General features: G+C 62.1%; 2 protein-coding genes across 3 annotated transcripts in view; one reads left to right on the forward strand and one right to left on the reverse strand.

Annotated features, from left to right (window-relative positions):
• MYO15B (myosin XVB) overlaps positions 1-12,080 on the forward strand; it is a 15,323-nt gene extending 3,243 nt beyond the window's left edge. Inside the window, exons 8-44 of the mRNA XM_021709267.1 lie at positions 1-76; positions 234-306; positions 777-938; positions 1,162-1,262; positions 1,352-1,428; positions 1,545-1,626; positions 1,802-1,900; positions 2,047-2,162; positions 2,254-2,445; positions 2,641-2,719; positions 2,890-2,988; positions 3,077-3,338; positions 3,426-3,513; positions 3,634-3,853; positions 4,310-4,422; positions 4,604-4,663; positions 5,347-5,422; positions 5,556-5,674; positions 5,880-5,998; positions 6,071-6,212; positions 6,401-6,512; positions 6,623-6,792; positions 7,200-7,351; positions 7,492-7,555; positions 7,643-7,715; positions 8,123-8,199; positions 9,366-9,439; positions 9,530-9,645; positions 9,730-9,824; positions 9,932-10,009; positions 10,107-10,203; positions 10,341-10,486; positions 10,622-10,737; positions 11,044-11,177; positions 11,362-11,495; positions 11,617-11,757; positions 11,924-12,080. Coding sequence (XP_021564942.1) covers positions 1-76; positions 234-306; positions 777-938; positions 1,162-1,262; positions 1,352-1,428; positions 1,545-1,626; positions 1,802-1,900; positions 2,047-2,162; positions 2,254-2,445; positions 2,641-2,719; positions 2,890-2,988; positions 3,077-3,338; positions 3,426-3,513; positions 3,634-3,853; positions 4,310-4,422; positions 4,604-4,663; positions 5,347-5,422; positions 5,556-5,674; positions 5,880-5,998; positions 6,071-6,212; positions 6,401-6,512; positions 6,623-6,792; positions 7,200-7,351; positions 7,492-7,555; positions 7,643-7,715; positions 8,123-8,199; positions 9,366-9,439; positions 9,530-9,645; positions 9,730-9,824; positions 9,932-10,009; positions 10,107-10,203; positions 10,341-10,486; positions 10,622-10,737; positions 11,044-11,177; positions 11,362-11,495; positions 11,617-11,757; positions 11,924-12,001 — 4,212 coding nt within the window. The 3' untranslated portion in view covers positions 12,002-12,080. The remainder of the gene's footprint in view (positions 77-233; positions 307-776; positions 939-1,161; positions 1,263-1,351; positions 1,429-1,544; positions 1,627-1,801; positions 1,901-2,046; positions 2,163-2,253; positions 2,446-2,640; positions 2,720-2,889; positions 2,989-3,076; positions 3,339-3,425; positions 3,514-3,633; positions 3,854-4,309; positions 4,423-4,603; positions 4,664-5,346; positions 5,423-5,555; positions 5,675-5,879; positions 5,999-6,070; positions 6,213-6,400; positions 6,513-6,622; positions 6,793-7,199; positions 7,352-7,491; positions 7,556-7,642; positions 7,716-8,122; positions 8,200-9,365; positions 9,440-9,529; positions 9,646-9,729; positions 9,825-9,931; positions 10,010-10,106; positions 10,204-10,340; positions 10,487-10,621; positions 10,738-11,043; positions 11,178-11,361; positions 11,496-11,616; positions 11,758-11,923) is intronic.
• Positions 12,081-12,588: 508 nt separating this feature from the next.
• Positions 12,589-17,880, reverse strand: part of RECQL5 (RecQ like helicase 5) — a 46,194-nt gene continuing 40,902 nt past the window's right edge. For both annotated transcript variants that reach the window (XM_008051347.2, XM_008051346.2), the window contains exons 8-19: positions 17,039-17,257; positions 16,691-16,790; positions 16,513-16,549; positions 16,325-16,383; positions 16,164-16,237; positions 15,698-15,791; positions 15,234-15,368; positions 14,391-14,923; positions 14,150-14,240; positions 13,698-13,922; positions 13,388-13,457; positions 12,589-13,293 (exon numbers count right to left, since the gene is read on the reverse strand). In XM_008051347.2, coding sequence (XP_008049538.1) covers positions 13,193-13,293; positions 13,388-13,457; positions 13,698-13,922; positions 14,150-14,240; positions 14,391-14,923; positions 15,234-15,368; positions 15,698-15,791; positions 16,164-16,237; positions 16,325-16,383; positions 16,513-16,549; positions 16,691-16,790; positions 17,039-17,257 — 1,738 coding nt within the window. In that variant the 3' untranslated portion in view covers positions 12,589-13,192. The remainder of the gene's footprint in view (positions 13,294-13,387; positions 13,458-13,697; positions 13,923-14,149; positions 14,241-14,390; positions 14,924-15,233; positions 15,369-15,697; positions 15,792-16,163; positions 16,238-16,324; positions 16,384-16,512; positions 16,550-16,690; positions 16,791-17,038; positions 17,258-17,880) is intronic.

Genomic DNA, 17,880 nt, shown 5'->3' on the forward strand with positions numbered 1-17,880 from the left:
CACCCGCCCACCCAGCTCGAGTGGATGGCTGGCTGGCGGCGGGGCCGCATGGCGCTGGACGTGTTCACCTTCAGCGGTGAGGGCTGCCTCTCATCCTTCCTGCCGCCTCTGCGTGGTGACTCTGATCTCCCCGGTGTCCTGGATTTGTGAAACCCCCCTGGAGACAGCGGCCCTTTCCCATCAGGGCAGACCCTGCCGTCCCTCACTCTTGTCCCCATGCCTCACCCCTGCAGAGGAGTGCTACTCGGCTGAGGTAGAGTCCTGGACCACAGGGGAGCAATTGGCCGGATGGATCCTGCAGAGCAAGTAAGGGGGGTCTGGGAGGAGGGGACAGCACGACCAGAGTTGACCATTGTCCCACCCCCTCCTGCATCTTCCTCGCCCCCCAGCCCACTCTCCCACCGAGAGCCGGGGGTGGGGGTGTGCCCCGAGGTGTGAGAGACAATGGGCGGAGTCCAGGTTGTAGATTCAAGATGGGGAGCAAAGAGCAGAGATTATAACGGGGGTGGGGGGCGGGTGAGGGGCGGGTGGGAGCACCCATGGCCCAGATTCTAACCCGGTAGGTCAATACGTCAATGTGCGCCTTAGAGCCGGCGTAAATAGGGGGGCTGTGAACTGCCAACAGAGGAGAGCTGCCCAGCGTTCAGCAGACGGGGGTCCAGGTGGTTCCACAGCCATCCTCCCTTCTCCAGTCCCCTCCCCTTGGCCTGCCCTGTGGTCCTGGCCCCCTCAGGATGGTCGTCTGCCTCGCTGACACACCCCCTGCTCCTCCCCAGAGGCCTGGAGGCGCCCCCGCGTGGCTGGTCTGTATCCCTGCACTCCGAGGACTCGTGGCAGGACTTGGCCGGTTGCGACTTTGTGCTGGACCTCGTCGGCCAGACTGAGGATCTGGGGGACCCAGCCAGTCCCCGCAGCTACCCCATCGCCCCTCTCGGCTTGTAGGTGCTGCCCGAGCACCCCTGTCCTGGGCACGCCCCTGCTGGTGACCCCACAGCCACCCTGCCACGCCCAGTGGCTCATGGGAGCTATGGCAGGCCCAGTCCTCCCACCCAAGCCTTCTCCCACCCATGGGGTAATCCTCATAGCAGGTTCTACCTGTTGCCTCCACCTAGGTGCCCGCCAGCCTCTGCAGCCCCCTTAAATAGACTCTATTTCCTGCAGAGCTGAGGCCATCCCCCCTGCCCCTGGCGTCCAGGCCCCCTCCTTGCCTCCAGGACCCCCTCCAGGTCCAGCCCCAGCACTGCCCACCAGGGGCCACACAGGTAAGGCTGGAGTAGGCACACTGAAGTTGGCAGAGTGTGGGAAGCCCATGCCCCAGATGGACGGCACCAACCCTCTCCTCATCCCACAGGGGAGACCCGGGCGCCAGGGAGCCTGGATGGCTTTCTGGACCACCTCTTCCAGCCAGTCCTCTCCCCAGGCCTCAGCGTGAGTGTCCTGCACACCCCGGCCTCTACCCCTGCCCCCACCCCTCCAGGGCCTCTGCTGCCCCTCGAATTTCTCCCAGGGCCCCAGCTCTGACTCTGGGACCACTGTCCCTTCAGGATCTGGAGCAAGGCTGGACTTTGAGTGACCGCATGAAGGGAGGGGGTGCCGTTGGGCCCACGCAGCAAGGCTACCCCATGGGTGAGTGTGGGGCGACTTCGCATCCAGAAGCCAGCGTGGGCAATGGGGGCAGGCGTGGCCTGGAACCACTCCGGCAGCTGGGATTGGTGCTCTGGTCTGTACCCCAGTGGCCGATGCTCTTCTCTGGGAAACGGGTCCAGGGCAGAACTGACCCAGGAATGCCCTGTTCCCCTAGTGTACCCAGGAATGATGCAGATGCCCGGATACCAGCCAGCCATGATGCCTGCACCCATGCCCATGATGCCAGCCATGGGCGCAGTCCCCGCCATGCCAGGTGAGGCCGGGCCGGGGACCAGAAGAGCAACCACCAGTCCTGGGACTAGAGGAGGAAGGGGCCTGCTGGGAGCCCAGAGTGCACAGTGGGCACGGGCCTTGAGAATGGCCTTGTGCTCACCGCTCTGGTCACCCGCCGCCCCACAGCCATGGTGGTGCCACCGCAGCCGCAGCCACCGCCACAGCCCCTGCTTCCCAACGTGGATGCGAGGCAGCTGGCACTCCAGCAGCAGAACTTCATCAACCAGCAGGCACTGATTCTGGTGAGGACAGGCAGGAGGGGCTGCCTGGGGGGGGGTCTGCGGGTGGGGCTGGGCCTGGCTCTGAACCGGCCCACCGCCCTTCCCCCTTCAGGCCCAGCAGATGACCACTCAGGCCATGACCCTCTCCCTGGAGCAGCAGACCCAGCAGTGGCAGCGCCAGGCTCGGGGCTCCGGGGCTGCATCCCAGGCCCCACCTCCAGTCATCACTCCTAAGGCCACCAAGCCCCCTGCCCCCCAGAAGGAGCCAGAGACTGAGCTAGAAGCGAGGGGTGCCTGTCTGAAGGTGAGGAGCCAAGGCCAGGCAGGTGGCAGGGCCTAAGGTGGGGCAGCCGGGGCCTTGGGGTGGCGGACACAGGCGGGGTGAGCTGGCAGAGGCAGAGAAGAGGCTCCTGGGCCCAGCCCCGGGGGCCTGAGAGGGTGTGTGAGTGTGGCGACGTGGCGGGCCGGGCTGCTCCTCGCTTCTGCCTCCAACCAGGAGGAGACCTTGGAGGAGGCTGACGACAGGCCCCGGCGGCCGAAGAGCTTCCAGCAGAAACGGAACTATTTCCAGAAGATGGGTGAGGGCGCTCGGGGTGGCAGGCCCGCAGAAACTCAGCTAGCGCCCCGTCCTGGTCCGGGGAGGGGTGGGGCCCTCGGCTCTCCCAAGTCCGTGGTCCACCCAGAAGCCCAGCTGGGGGAGGCGGCTGGGCAAGTGCGGGGGGCCGCGCTGCCATCCGGGCACTTACAGGGCAGCAGCAGATCATGGTGAAGACGGTGAAGCCTCCAGCCATGGTCCAGATGCCCCAGGAGGAGACACCGGAGGAGCAAGAAGAAGCAGCAGAAGCAGGTGGGGGTGGGGGGGAGAGCAGACAGGAGGGCTGGGGTCCTGCCCATCTCTGTACGGCGTTTAACGTCTTCCCTCTTTTCCTGGTCAGCGCTGTCTCCTCCTCCTCTTGCCCCGGTGGTGAAGAAGCCGTTGAAACAAGGTGGCGCCAAGGCTGCAAAAGAGGCTGCAGCCGAGCCAGCCAAGGAGGCAGGGCCCAGCCATGGCCAAGAGCCGGCCCAGGGCAGGGGGCCCGTGGTGCGCAGCTTGGACCCCACGCCCCCGCGGCAGAAGCCCAGCAGGGAAATTGGCAACATCATCCGCATGTACCAGAGCCGCCCGGGCCCCGTGCCTGTGCCTGTGCAGCCATCCAGGTGGGCCCCCGGGGGAGGTGGCCAGGGCTGCTCTGCTCCTCAGGGAATCACCCTGTGGACCTGGTGGTCTCTTCCTTCTCCCACGAGGACTCCCAAAGCTTTCCAGAAGAAAAACGACCCTAAGGATGAGGCTCTGGCCAAGCTGGGGATCTACGGTGCCCACTCGCCCCCTTCGGTGAGCTGCCCCTCCTGTCTCCTCCAGGGAGGGCTGCACTACTCGGGAGTCCGAGGCTCTCGGGATAAACGTGGCTTCGTCCATCGACTCAGCTCGCATGCCTTCTCTCTGTGCCCTCAGACGCTGTCCCCTGGCCTAGGAAAGGGCCCCCCACCCGTGGTGGCTCCTCGACCCAAGGCCCCGCTACAGCTCGGGCCCTCCAGCTCCATCAAGGAAAAGCAGGGGCCCCTCCGGGATCTGTTTGGCCAGAACCCGCCCGCCCCCCAGGCACCCCCACCTCCACCAGTGCCCCCACTGCCTCTGCCAGAGGACCCAGAGACCCTTCCGGCTGAGCCTCACGGTGAGGAGCCCCACATCCCCTGCGTGGTGGGAGTCACGGGGGGCAGAGGCAGCGTTCCCACAGCCTCCAGGTGCCTATGGCCGAAGGCATTTCCACGTGGCTGAGATCAGCTGCTAGAGCTTCTGGACTTTGGAGCCTCAGTCAGCCCCAACTTCTGCATTCCTGCCCAGGGCAGGGCCTGGCACCTTGGGACTGTCACACACAGGGTGTTGTCCGCGATGCAGCCCTAACAGCACTGTGGAGAATCGTGTGGTGCTAGCTGACGTGGCCATGGAGGGCCCATGAGCCTCAAGGACACCAGGGAAAGCTTAGGACCGGAAATGGAGGCAGGAGACGGCACTGTGGGCGGGAGCGAGGCAACTGGTGGTCAAGAAAGCCAGGCCCGTGGAGGGCTGCTGGGGACGAGGGGCTCTTCTCTCCTGCCCTTGCCTGAGGCTCTTCACCCCTCCCCTCCAGGCTTGGTGGAGCCCATGAGGGACCAGGGGCCCCCCACTCAGCTGCTGGTGCCCTCGGGCAGCGTGTGCTTCTCCTATGCCAGCACGCCCTGGAAGTTGTTTCTGCGCAAGGAGGTGGGCATGAGGATCGGGCCTCAGCCTGGCCTCTGCGGGCTGGCTGAGAGGCGGTGGGACCTCAGCATCCCCTCCCCACAGCCCGCCTCTCTAAGGCTGGTTTTGCAGGCTTGGGAGGCAGAGGCGGGCTGGGCAGGAGCACCAGACCCCCTGGTCTCATCTCTTCTGCACCCTCCTCCAGGTGTTCTACCCGCGGGAGAACTTCAGCCATCCCTACTGCCTCCAGCTCCTTTGTGAGCAGGTAAGAGCCTGGACCACCTGCCCGCCTGCGACATTGGCAGGCAGACTGCATTCCTGCTGCCCTTTGCCGAACGCCTGGGCCAAGTTCACACCAGCGTGGGGCATGATGGCAGCCAGCACCTACGGGGCACTTTCTGTATGCCCTGCCCAGTCTTCACTTATTCATCTTCACAACAGCCCTGTGAAGTAGGCGCCATTGTCAACCTAGCTTTACGGATGAGGATGAAAAGCAAAGTATATACAGTACACACCACAGGCTGTAACACACAGTCGATAATAAATGGTTGTCACTTTGCCACCTCTGGATGGTCCCAGGGGTGTGCCTCTGTTTCCCCCAATTCTGAAGTAGCCTTCCTTTCTCCCCTCCCCCACCAAATCTTGTTCCTTCAGGGAAATGTATCTCGGCTGACCCAAGGACCGTCTTCGTGGGGTCTCTGGGCAGTGAGGTGAAGGGGGGAGGGAGGGACAGGTGAGACGGGTGGGTGGACGTGGCTCTGGACTTGGGAGCCTCCACCCCTCCATGTCCCCACCTAGGCCCCCAGTTGGCCCTGTTGAGACAGACAAGCCCAGGGATGAAGCGGCCTCTACTGGCTCTCAAGCTTTTCCTCCTCACCCGTCGACAGCTGCTCCCCTGGTGGGCTCTGGCCTCCAGGCCTGGTGGTGACCACCTGCCTCTGCCCCCAGGTCCTGCGGGACACCTTTGCCGAGTCCTGCATCCGCATCTCCCAGGATGAGCGACGCAGAATGAAAGACCTGCTGGGTGTGCACTCAGGGCACTTGGAGAGGGAGGGCTAGGCCTGCCTTGAGGGAGGAAGGGGCCGTGGGAGTGGACCTGGGGCCTGCCCTCTGTGAGGAGAGGGCCCTGGGGACAGCTGGGCCCTTCCCGTCTGAAGGAGACTTGGAAGTGGGGCTGGACTCCCTCGCCACTGCTGAAGACAGCGTCAAGAAGCGCATCGTGGTGGCCGCCAGGGACAACTGGGCCAATTACTTCTCCCGCATCTTTCCTGCCTCGGTCAGTGGTGCTGGGGTCGGGAACGGGGATGCCAGGTCCCCAGCGGGTCTGGGTCCTGGGGTGCACGGGTTCTCTGTGGATAGGAGAGGAGCTGGGGGGTGGGGCAGAAGGACAAAGCCTGGCCATTGGCCCTGAGAAGCTCCAGGGCATCTTGGGCAGCAGCGGGGCTTAGGAGCCTGCCAGTGACCTGCTACCTTCCTGGCAGGGCGAGAGTGGCAGTGATGTGCAGCTCCTAGGTGTGTCCCACCGGGGGCTGCGGCTGCTCAAGATGACCCAGGGCCCCGGCTTCCACCCCGACCAGCTGAAGACGCTCTGTTCATACAGGTGGGCAGGCCCACAGCCTAGGCGGGAGGTGGGGGGCGCGATGGCCTCCGCTCATGCCCTGCCCGTGCACAGCTTTGCAGAGGTGCTGGGCATGGAGTGCCGGGGCGACTCCACCCTGGAGCTGTCACTGAAGACTGAGCAGCTGGTGCTGCGCACGGCCAGGGCCAGGGCCATCAAGGCCATGGTGGAGCTGTTCCTGAACGAGCTCAAGCAGGCAAGTGTGGCCCAGGGGCCAGGCGGGAGCCTCCACCAATGCTGCATCTTGCCCTGTCTGGTTTCCCGGGGGTGGCGCTGGGAGTTTGAGCCCGGTCTTTGAAATTTTGGCAGTCTGGGCAGGAGTGGGCATGACAGGGAGGCACAGGCAAGCTTGGGGCTCCCGGTCGCTCACCCAGCTGCCCCTAGGACTCTGGCTATGTCATCGCCCTGCGCAGCTACATCACTGATGACTGCAGCCTCCTCAACTTCCACCGCGGGGACCTCATCAAGCTGTTGCCAGTGACCAGTCTGGAGCAAGGTATCACCAGGGACCAGTAGGCAGCTGGCACAGGGAGGGCACTGCTTGGCAGAGCCTGTGGGGGGCAGAGGGGCCAGAAGGGTGAGCCACTGTCCCCGGATGCCTTCTAGGCTGGCAGTTTGGCTCTGTCGGGGGCCGTTCTGGACTCTTTCCTGCCAACATCGTGCAGCCGGCTGCTGCTCCCGACTTTTCCTTCCTGCCGGAGCAGAGGAGCAGCCGGCGCAAGAGTCAGCTGTCTCTGGGGGAGCCAGGGCTGGCGCGGTGGGACAGGGCCTCGGAGGTGAGGAAGACGGGAGAGGCAGAGGCGAGGCCTGCCTAGGAGTCGAGGAAGGAAGGGGTGTGCCTGCCCGAGGCTATGGGGTGCCAGCACCCCTCTGCTGCCCACCTCCTGTGGCCTGGTGGGAAGTGTTTGTCTGGTGCTACCCTCTCTGCCCTATGCAGATCGCTTGCCTTGTCTCCCCAGCAAGACTGTGAGCTCCTGCAGGGGCTGGGCTGCTCGCTGCTCTAGTATCCCATGCAGTACTTAGTTCAATGCCACCCTAGAAGACGCGCAATAAACAGCTCTTGACTTCCCTGGCTTCTGGTGTCACTCCTCGGGTCTGGCTGGGGTGGGAATGGGGCTGAGGCAGGGCCTCTGGGACAGACCAGTGGGCAACAAGGGTGGCACTGGATTTCCTGTGCTCCCAGTACCCTGCCCGCCCCCGGAGTCAGGTATACAGTGATGACTCAGAGGCCACCAGCCTGCCCTCCTCGGTGGCCTACGCCTCTCTGTCCATTGAGTCCCACAACTACACCATGCAGGAATTTGCCCTGCGCTACTTCCGGAAGCCTCGGACCTCGTGAGTGGCTTGAGACAACCCCTGTGCCTGTCCGCCCTCAGCCTTCCCAAAGCAAGAGCCCTGCTGAGAGCCACCGGGCCAGTGCTCTTGGCACCCTCCCCATACAGTGGGCACAAGGGCTATTCTCCTGTCCCCCACAGGCCGGCCCCAACAGGTGGAGGTGCTGAGGGGAAGGTCATAGACAGCCTGGTGCAGTACACCAAGGTGAGGCACCGGGAAGGGTCTGGTTGGTAGATCTGCCCTCTGACCCCTGCAGACCCCAGACCCATGGTCCCACCACTTTGGCCACAGGCTCCCATCCAGGAGTCCCTCATCATCCTCAGGGATGAGGACACCAGCAAGCAGGCTGTGGCAAGCTTCCAGGGTAAGTGGCCATGGATGTCTCGGGTCCCTATGTCTGCAGTGCCATGGACCTAGGCACCTGGTCCCTTCTCTCCTTGAGCTCTGCCCCAGTCTGCCAATTCAGGGAGGCTCACCCCTGGCTCCTGTATCATCAGGGCCCTCACCCACTTCTACCCCAGCCCAAGGAGTGGGGTGTGCTGAGTCTGGGGCAGAAGACAATAGATGGGTCCAGCCCACACTATGCACTGTGTGGCCTTGGGCACCCACGGAATCTCTCTAACCTTTGTTTTCTCGTGGGTCAAGCTGCAGCCAGCAGCTACTATGCGTTTTGGCGTGAGGCATCAGATGGCAGGCAAGGCCCTGCCTAGGGACAGCTTGCGCCAGGACCAGCCCCAGCCCAACCTATCATGCTTCTTACCTTGCCTGCAGCCCTGATGCAATTTATGGGTGACCGGTCCAAGCCCCGGGGCAAGGATGAGCTGGATCTGCTCTACGAGCTGTTGAAGGTGAGCCAGGGCTGGGTGCTGCAAGCCAGGTCAGAGGCCACAAGCCTCAAGTGCTCCTCCAGCCCGGACCTGAATGAGAGCCCCCTCCCTTGGTCACTGTTCCTTCAAACCATCCCACGTATTTCCCGAGTACCTACTGCATGCAGGGGCATGGTGGTGAAGCCAACAGGCTAAGTCCCTGCAGGGCCTACAATGAGACAGTCAGCCCACAAGGATGTAACGTGTCCGGGTGTGAAAGGTGCCATGGAGAGTCAGAAAGCAGCAGGGATATGGCGGAGAAGGCGTCGCCTGGGGAGACCTGCAGGAGCCAAGGAGTGAGCCATGAGCACAGGGCAACAGAGAGAAGGGCAGGGGGACAGTCCAGACAAGAGGCTGAGCCATCACACAGCAGCAAGGCCAGAGGGCAAGTGAGGGGGAGAGTGGCTCCAAGTCACAGTGGGCCATGGAGTCTCTGTAGGTCTTTGATTTTTCTAGAGAGATGGGGAACCACTGGAGGGTTTTGAAGAGACTCAGCTTACACTTTGCAGGGTCACTCCGGCTGTTGAGATTCTGGGGACTGAAGGGCAAGAGGAGGTTGTTGCAGTGGTCCCAGGTGAGAGGGTGCTGGCCTGGGCTCAGGGCCAGCGCAAAGGGAGAAACAGGAAGATTCGGAGCCAGCAGGGGCTGCTGACCAGCTGCACATGGGCTGTGAGGCCAGGGTGATGACTCTCCAACAAGGAGCAGGTCTGGGCTGGCAGAGGAATCTGTTTTGGACGTGTGAGGTCTGAAATCCCAGACTTCCCAAGTGGAGGGGCCTGGGGTTCAAAGGAGAAGTCTGGGCTAGAGAGAGATACCAAGGAGTCAGGAGACAGGGACGGCTGAGCCCATCAGGGAGAGGGCAGACTGACAGGCTCAAGGGCATTGCCATGCTTAGAGGTCAAAGATAAAGTGGAGCCCCAAAGTCTCTCTGAAGACAGCAGCAGGGAAGAAAGTAGTAGAAAGAACATGATCAGTCGTGCAGGTGCGATTAAGCTAAGTGATACCCAGAGGGGACGGTGAGGATGTGACCCTGACCCAAGCCCAGCCCAGGGCTGTTAGCAGGACTTCTCCAGGGCTCCAGACCCCATGCCCTCATGCCACCTCAGCCCAGCCCCTGTCCTGCCCACCTGCCCTTGCTGTTCCCACAGCTGTGCCGGGAGGAGCAACTCAGGGATGAGATTTACTGCCAGGTCATCAAGCAGGTCACGGGACATCCCCGGCCGTGAGTGGAGGCTGGCGGGGTGGCACGGCTCCTGGGAGCAGCCAGTGCTGCGGCCTGGCCTGCCTGAAGCCCAGGCTCTCTGCCCCACAGGGAACGCTGTGCTCGAGGCTGGAGCATCCTCAGCCTCCTCACAGGCTTCTTTCCCCCATCGACCACGCTGATGCCCTACGTGACCAAGTTCTTTCAGGATTCAGGCCCCAGCCAAGGTGCCCGGGGGAGGAAGACTGGGAAGCTGGCTGGGTAGGGAGGGGCTTGGACATACCCATGACCCCAGCCTGGCTCCTCCGCAGAGCTGGCCCGGAGCAGCCAGGAGCACCTCCAGTGCACGGTCAAATACGGGGGTCGCCGGCGGCTGCCCCCACCGGGTGAAATGCAGGCCTTCCTGGTACTGGGTGTCCTGGGACTCCCCGGGGCTGGGGCGGTGTCCACAGGGGAGCGGGGAGCAGGGACGTCTGCCTGCCGGGGGACTGACCCTGCCTCCTGCCTTGGCAGAAAGGGCAGGCAGCCCGCTTGCTTCTCATTCACCTGCCTGGGGGTGTGGATTACAGAACAAATATCCGGACCTTCACGGTGAGCACAGGGGCCACCAGGGAGAGAGGGCACGGGCCTCCGTTCTGGGCCTCACTGGCCTCCTTCCCCCTCATCGTGGCCCTGTCTGCATGCTCAGGTGGCAGCGGAAGTGCTGGAGGAGCTGTGCCGGGAGATGGGCATCACGGAGCCCCAGGAAGTGCAGGAATTTGCCCTCTTCCTCATCAAAGGGGAGGGTGAGCTGGGGAGGGAACTCACCTGCAGGATCTCTCCTGCTCAGGGGTGAGGAGGTTTTGGTTTCTGCTGGGGCAGCAGGGCAGGGTGTGGTCTAAGCAGCAGCAGGGCTTCGGGCAAAGCTGGCCTCCCTGTGCAGGCCAGCTGGTGCGGCCCCTGCGGCCCTGCGAGTACCTCAACAGCGTGGTGGTGGACCAGGACGTGAGCCTGCACAGCCGGCGGCTCGGTTGGGAGACCGCGCTGCATTTTGAGAACCCCAACTACATCAGTGCCCACTACAGCCAGGTTGGCTCCCCTGCCTGGGCAACCTCCAAGCCCCCTTCCCACAAGGATGTGGTGGCTGGAAGAGGATGGTGGCCGGAATGGGCTTGGAATGGGGGTCCTGGGCCATAGCTGGCCTCTCACGATCTGCCCTCTCAGGTGCTGCGGGACTACCTTCAGGGGAAACTGCTGGTCAGCGCCCAGGCAGATGCCCAGCTCGCCAGGCTGGCTGCCCTGCAGCACCTCAGTGGGGCTAACAAGGACTCCCCCTCAGAGTGAGTGGGGAGCTCAGCCTCCCAGGTCTTGCCATCATCCCTTCTGTCCTACCTCTGGTCCCCCATTCCCTCTTCTGAGGTCTAGGCCCCCTTCCTGGCCCTCATCAGATCGGCCTGGAGCAGCAGAGGCTGTGGACGCCTGTCCCCTGCCCTCACCCCAAGATCCTCCGGGGCAGGGCCTCTACCTCATTCACGTGTATGGATCCCTAACCTTATTCACAACAGGCGTTGGTTAGTTATTTGGCACCTGCTGTATGCTCAGCCCTGCACCAGGTGGTCAGAACTGACCCCAGCCATGCATCCTAGGCAGGACCTGCTGGCTTACATCCCAAAGCCGTTGCACCGGCAGGTGAATGTGGCCACCATAAAGAGCTTGATGGGCCAGGAGCTGAGGCAGCTGCAAGGACACAGCTCCCAGAAAGCCCAGATCAGTTTCATCGGTGGGTCCGGGGAAGGGGGCTGCTGGGGTGGAGACTGGAGGATCAGGAGGGAAGAGGTATGGGTGGAGGGGCTGCGGAGGTGTCTCCATCTGCCCTGCTCCTCTCACCTGACCCGGGGGGCCGAGCAGGGCAAGTACCAGGGCCTGGCAGTCAGAACTCCTGCCCTGGCCCTCTCCACCCCCAGAGGCCATGAGTCAGCTGCCCCTCTATGGCTACACCGTCTACGTGGTGCTGCGTGTGAGCAACCTGGCCCTGCCTGGACCTGCCCTCCTGGGGCTCAACTGCCAGCACCTCATCCTCATGGACCCCAGCTCCCAGGTGGGCAAAGCTCCTGTCCCAGTGCAGGCCTGGTGACCCTCAGGCCGTTCCTCTCCCACCACCCACATTGATGCCCCCCAAGGAGCCAAACCCTGCTGTTTCTGCTGTACCCACCCTCCAGAAACTGTGCTGCAGCATCACCCTGAAGGCCCTGCAGCGGCTGCACCTGCTAAGCCCACTAGAGGCAGACGGACCCCCTGGCCTGGAACTCAACTATGGCTCGGCCGACAGCCCCCAGACCATCTGGTTTGAGCTGCCGCAGGTAAATGGCCAGGCCTCTGGTACACTGAGAAGGCGGATGTGAGTGCCTTGCCCGGCCCTGGCATGCAGCAGGAGCCTGGGCCCGGGCTGAAGCCCCCTGCTCAGGAGGGCTGCGGGCAGGGGCGGGGCTGGCCAGGGGAGCCTGTCCTAGCACGCCTTTCCCGCAGGCCCAGGAGCTGCTCCACACCATCATCTTCCTGCTGGACAGCAGCAACTCTTGCACCGAGTGGCCTGGCCTCTACTGAGAGGACTCCAGGAGGGCGGGCGAGAAGGCAGCTTCTCCCTGCTCGAGTCTCACCCAGACGGTCTGCCTTGGATGCTATCCCTACTCCCACAGTAGGGTGCTGGTTCCGACATTTGACACCTGCTGTCTGCCTAGCCGTGTACCAGGTGGCCAATGGTCATGGGTCAAACTGACCCAGCTGTATATCCTAGGTCCAAGTGCATCCACGACCCAAGGGCAAGGCAAGCCTCAGGGAGGGCAGGAGCTGGTCTTGGCCTTGCACCTAGCCAGCTCCTTCCCTACTTTGTTCTGTCATGCTGGACTAGACTTTACTGCCAGGCTGTTCTGAAACCCTCCACAGTACAGCACAGCTGGCCCAAGTGCAGGCCAGGAGGCATAGGCTGTCGAGTGTCATCAACTGGGAAAGAAAACTGCCAGACTCTCCAGGGTGGGCCCAGGTGCGAGGTGGGGCTGCAGGAACTCAGCTTGGGTATCTAATATTGCCCAGTCTGGGGGAGATGCCCACTCGGCACCAGGCTCCACGTTAGGCCAAGCCTAGGCCTGGGAGCAGCAGCTGCTGAGGAAATAAAACTCCCAAGAGAAAAGGGCTGTGTTTGCATGTTCATGCGTCAGAACAAACAGGACTTTATTCCTCTCGTAAACATCTCAGTTGGGCCTGGCCTTCCTGACCAGGAGCTGAACTGCCGCCCCACTGCCCACAAGCTTGGTGCCTAGGGCAAGATAGGAAGCTGGTATCTCTCAAAGGAAGCGGGGAATGCCAGGGGGACCTGAGGCTGGCAAGGGCTCCCCTGAGTAGACCCCAATACCTTGTTCAGGTGGGCTTTGCCTCTGGCTTAAAACTTGTTAAGTACAAGAGGTAGAGGGCCACTCCTCCTCCCCGTCTCCTGGCAGCAGCCACACCACCCGCCACCTCCTATCCTGGGCATCTGGCCCAGAAAACCCAGCCACAAGGGCTAGGAGAAACTGGGATGTTCTGAGGAAGGTCCTTTGCAAGCAGAAAGAAAGGTGGGCTGATCTCTTGACCTCTAGCCTTGGCTTGGGAGATGTCTGGGGCCATCCCCAAAGCAAGGCGTGGTTGGAAGGGGGAAGGACCCTGAGAAAAAACAGTGTCTGTGGCATCAGCAGGCGAGTCCCAGGCTGGCCCACGGTGGAGTCTGGGGGAGGACATGAGTCCTGCCCAGCCAGCAGTTGGTCATCTCTGTGGGCCACACAGGCTGTGCCAGTCAGCTTCACTCTCACACCGGGCCCGGCCATGGAAAAAGTGCTTGATGAGGTCCTGGACCTCTTCTTTTACTGCATCGAAGGGACATGAGGAAGTGAAGGTCAGTGCCCTCCCTCGCAGACCACCCCTCAATTGTCTCCTGGCCCTGGCAACACAGGCACTCACCACTCCTTCCAGGAGAAGTCTTCCGGGTCAACAAGTGTGAGAGGTGGCGGGCAAAGCCTTTAAACAATTCCTGCGAGGCAGAGGGAGAAAAGAAGCAGAGGGCAGAGGGCAGAACCCCACCCTGACCCCTGGCCCACAGCCATGACCCAAGGGCAGGGCAGGCCCTAGGGAGGGCAGGAATTGGCCTTGCCTCAGGCCTGGCCTGCTTCTGTCCTGCTTTGTTCTGAGGTTCCCATTGTGTGCTCCCAACCCCCAGTGCACCCAAGTCCTTCAGGTGTGGGGGAGGGCACAGCCCACCTGCTCACCCTACCTTAGATGCAAACTTGCCCTCTTTGTAGAAAGGGGTCAGACACTTGACAACGACACTTGCAGCCTCCTTCAGGGAGATACCAGGAGCTGAGGGCTGGTGAGGGTCTTGGGCCATGGAGTTCAAGGTGTCCTCATCACCAGTCGAGACGCTGCTCTTGGCCTCAGCTGAGATGGAGGGCTTGGCTGAGGAGCGAGGCCTCTTCTGAGTCTGGCTCTCTGGGTTCTCCTGAGCACAGTCATGGTGGAGGGTCACTCTTGGGCCCCTTCCACTGGCCTCCCTCCCTTCTGGAAGACTGAGCCCCAGCATCAAGTGGTTCCCTCTCCAGCCCAGCCCATCTGCCACTGGGTATGAAAAGAAGTGATGATCTTCCCGAACCCTTGACCAGAGCAAAGCAGCTACCGGCCTCATCCACAGGCCTCCTCCCTTCTCTCATGGCCTCATCCCGATAGTACCTGCTGAGATCTGGGCCGCTTGCCCATCTGTGCTTCCTCTGCAGTGGTGGGCTGGGCTTCAGGAGGCCTCTGGTCCCGGAGTGGGCAGGTGCTGACCGGAGGGAAGGGCAGGCATCAGAGCTCTAGTACCAGCTGCTCCCTGGCCCAGCAGAGCCCAACTTAGGGCACAGAGTTAGAAAAGTTAGCAAAGAAGTTGTTGCCACATGGTTCCAGAAGACACCATGACCACCTGTGTCCTTACCTTGGCCCCTCCCCAGAGCACTGCTCAGTCTGAGAGGCAGGCAAACGTCCCTGGGCTCCATCATCATCTGTGTACTTCTCTGGGGCCACAAGGGGTCCCTGAACCCCTCCACAGGAAGGGCTGGCACCTTCTGTCCTTGGGGCTGAAGCGAGTGAAGGTGGGTTTCCTACCCTCTGGCAGAAGAAGCGGGTGATGTTCTGAGAATCCTTGTGGGCTGCTGCGGCTAGGAGCTGCTGTTTCTTGCCAGCCCGGGCCTTGGCAAGGGAATTGCCCCCAGAGAAGCCTTTTGCCTTCTCAGGGGAGAGCCCCCCACAGTGAGCACTGCCTCCGGGGGTCTCCTCTCTGGGCCCAGGGAGGGCCTCACTCCTGTCCTCATCCTGGAGGCCACAGGGCTGGCCGGGGAGCTCCTGCTTATCCCCCTGCACAGGCTGGAGGGTGCACGGCTTGAGCAGAGTTGTCTCCATTAGCTCTGTGGCTGTCTGGAACAGGCGGGAGCCTTTAGGGAAACCAGCTCCCACTCGCTTGGGTTTCAGCTGTGAGGAGAAGAGGAGAATGCTCAGGTCACCAGGACCCCTCGAGGGTACCCCTGGCTGGTCCAATCATGGTCACATCAGGTTGGGGCTCTCGGGAGTGTGGGAGGGAAGAGGTTAGTACTGATACCGCTGGGCTGACAGGAGAAGAGGCTGGGACCTGCAAAGGTACAGGTAGCAGAGGAGAGAAGAGAGGGCCAGGGCCCTGATGCCAGGAGACGGCAAGAGATGTGCCCTCCACACCACGAGTGCAGGCGGAAACTGGAGTATTTCCAGGGCCCAGGTGTGGGGTGGATGCCAGGATGCCACTTACCGAGTACACGTGGGAGGCTGGTGGGATGTCATACTCGTTGGGCTCAGGGGGCTCTGCCTGGGTACTGCAGCTCTTGGCACTACCTCTCATGTCGAAGGGTTGCCCATCCTTGGTGGCTCTGTGGATCTCAGCCACCTAGGCAGGGATAGGTAGGGAGGCCATGGCGCTCTTGAGCTCCCCCTGACAGTCCCCACCCCAGGCCTCCTTTGCCTCCAGGCACAAGAAGTAGCAACTGGGCAAGTTCTAGCCCTCACGGGGTAGGCTAGGAACACCCCCAGCTGGTGGAGAGGAGTGGGGCTCCATCCCTAGAAGTGGCCTCTTGGGGTAGGGGCAGGGAGCAGGGACAGTCTATACTGCCTGGAGCCCAAGCGCCTGCAGACAGCCTCAGAGCGTGGTGAGGCTGCCCCCTACGCTGAGCCCCTGTGCGTGCCTGGCCCTGCCTGCCCACCTTGCGCCAGGCCCACCTTCTTCAGCACGCTGGCCTTGTACAGGTTGGCCACCTTAGCGCTGCGGAACGTCTCATGCTCCAGTTCCACGGCACTGGCCTGGAGGTCAGCTCTGCGGGTAGGAACGGGCACAAGGTATCAGGTGGGCCTGCTGGACAGAGTTCCTATTGGACTCTCCCAGGCACTCAGGATGGCTTCAGAGCCTAGTGGGAATGGTCTTAGGCACAGGAATTATGACCAGGACTCTCTGAACACCCTGTGGCTTAATGTCCTTCAGCAGTCCAGCAACAATTAAGTTGTGTCCATGCCTGTCCCCGGTGGGGCTGTTCTCTGGCTCTCTGGGGTAAGGTGGGTCACAATCTGGAGAGAAGCTGCCCAACAAGCCTGAGGGGTGGGGTCCCTGCAGCCTCCAAAGGAACAAGAGTTTGGAGAGCCCTCCTCAGCCCTCACCCTCACCCCCAGCCCAGTGATCTCGGACACTTACCCGTCAGTGGCACATGTGGCCTGGTGGTTACTGCTCAGAGCCTCCTCCAGAAGCCCCAGGCAGTGCTCACGGGCCTGGCACAGAAGAGGGAGGTTGGTCACACAACCTCAGGGTTGTGGGGGGGGTCCTGAGGGGCGCGTGAGGAGCTGCTTGCCGCTTACCTTCACGGTGAGCCTGGGGATCCTCCTGCTAGAAGCCTCCTTCAGGGGACAGTCCTCATCTGGGGGGAGGGAGAGTGGTCCTTCCACTCAACCTGCTGCTCTCTGGAGTCCCCCACTTCCCTAGCAAGAACCCTCCATCCATGCCCTAGGAATAGCCCACGAGCCCCCAGGAGCATTTCTGTACTGACCTGGGGGTACAAATTCTTCTGCCTTGGGGTCTCTGCCCTGGAAGGCAACATGAAGGGCCTATAAGGCATCCTGTCGGCTGCAGGATGTCCAGTGCCATGAAGGGGCCGAGAGGGTGCGAGCAGGGGGACCCCCAGAGACCCTACACAGGCCACTGAGCCCCGGCCAAGCGCCCCTCACCTTGCGCAGCCTCATCTGCTGCTGATAGAAGAGCTTCCACTCCCGCTTGTGGGCTTCGTCTCTGCCCTCATCCCCGCTGCCTCCAGAGCCTTCGTCACACCTAGGGGACAGACCAGGCAGCAGCAGCCCAGGCCTGGGCTTTGCCCTCCCCACGCATGCTGCCGGTGGGGCCGCTGTGCCCCTGAGTCTCTAGCAGCTCAGAGCAAGATCGAGGTCCCGGACCCAGCACGGTCCACAGGGCAGGAGAGTGGACTACAGCCATGTGCCACCTCTGGCCTGGCCTTAGCACCAGGGGAACGACAGACTATTTCCAATGGGTTGGGAATTCCTGGTTTCATGGCCCCTCACCTGCTAAAGCCCCCGTAGCCCCTGCGGCCTCCCTCGTACAGCTCGGGGTCGAAGTCGCTCCCCTGGGAAGGCCTGATGCAGGTCTTGCTCCAACTGCTGCTGTGCTCGAAGGCGTCCAGCTGCCTCCGCACAGCCGTAGGGTTGTGGCAGTGGTCGCAGCCTCTGGTGCAGGCAGGTGGTGCATCCCCGAAGTATTTGGCAATGGCAGCGTGGCGGCACCTGAAGCAGGCAACACAGCAGAGGCGAGGCGTGAAGAGCCCAGGCAGGCCAGCGTCTGTTCACCCAAGTCCCAAACACTGGCCAAGCATTGCTATGTGTCCAGCACTGTGCTAGGCATCTCACACACCTCCTCTCATCTGAGCCTTATGAGGCATCGTTCAGTTCTACCCATTGTACAGATGAGAACAGCAAGGTAAAGGAGCTTTCTCAAGATCACGTAACACATGAAGGCATCTGGGGAGCTAGGATGTGAACCTCATTCTGTCCAGTTACTCCTCTGCTCCTTCCCTCTGTCCTCTGGCAAAGGGATGCCCCAGGCAGAGTTCAGGTTCTAGGTGCAGATGCTGGCTCTGTCACTAAGGCTGTATCCTCAGGTAAAACATTTCACCTCTTAATAGGAGGGCACTGGTCTCACAGGCTGTGTGAAGACTGAGGAGGCAGTGTCTGGAGCGCAGTAGGATACAGTCACACACTGTGTAGCAACTGCGCTATGACCGCGGTCCCATGAGATTCTTTTTTTTTTTTTTGCGTTGGAGTCTCCTCTGTCACTCAGGCTGGAGTGCAGTGGCATGCTTACGGCCACTGCAGCCTCAGGCTCAGGTGATCCTTCCACCTCAGCCTTC

Source organism: Carlito syrichta, unplaced genomic scaffold, assembly GCF_000164805.1.
Source record: "Carlito syrichta isolate Samal-C Ts95f unplaced genomic scaffold, Tarsius_syrichta-2.0.1 Scaffold170021, whole genome shotgun sequence".
NCBI classification, from domain to species: Eukaryota; Metazoa; Chordata; class Mammalia; order Primates; family Tarsiidae; genus Carlito; species Carlito syrichta.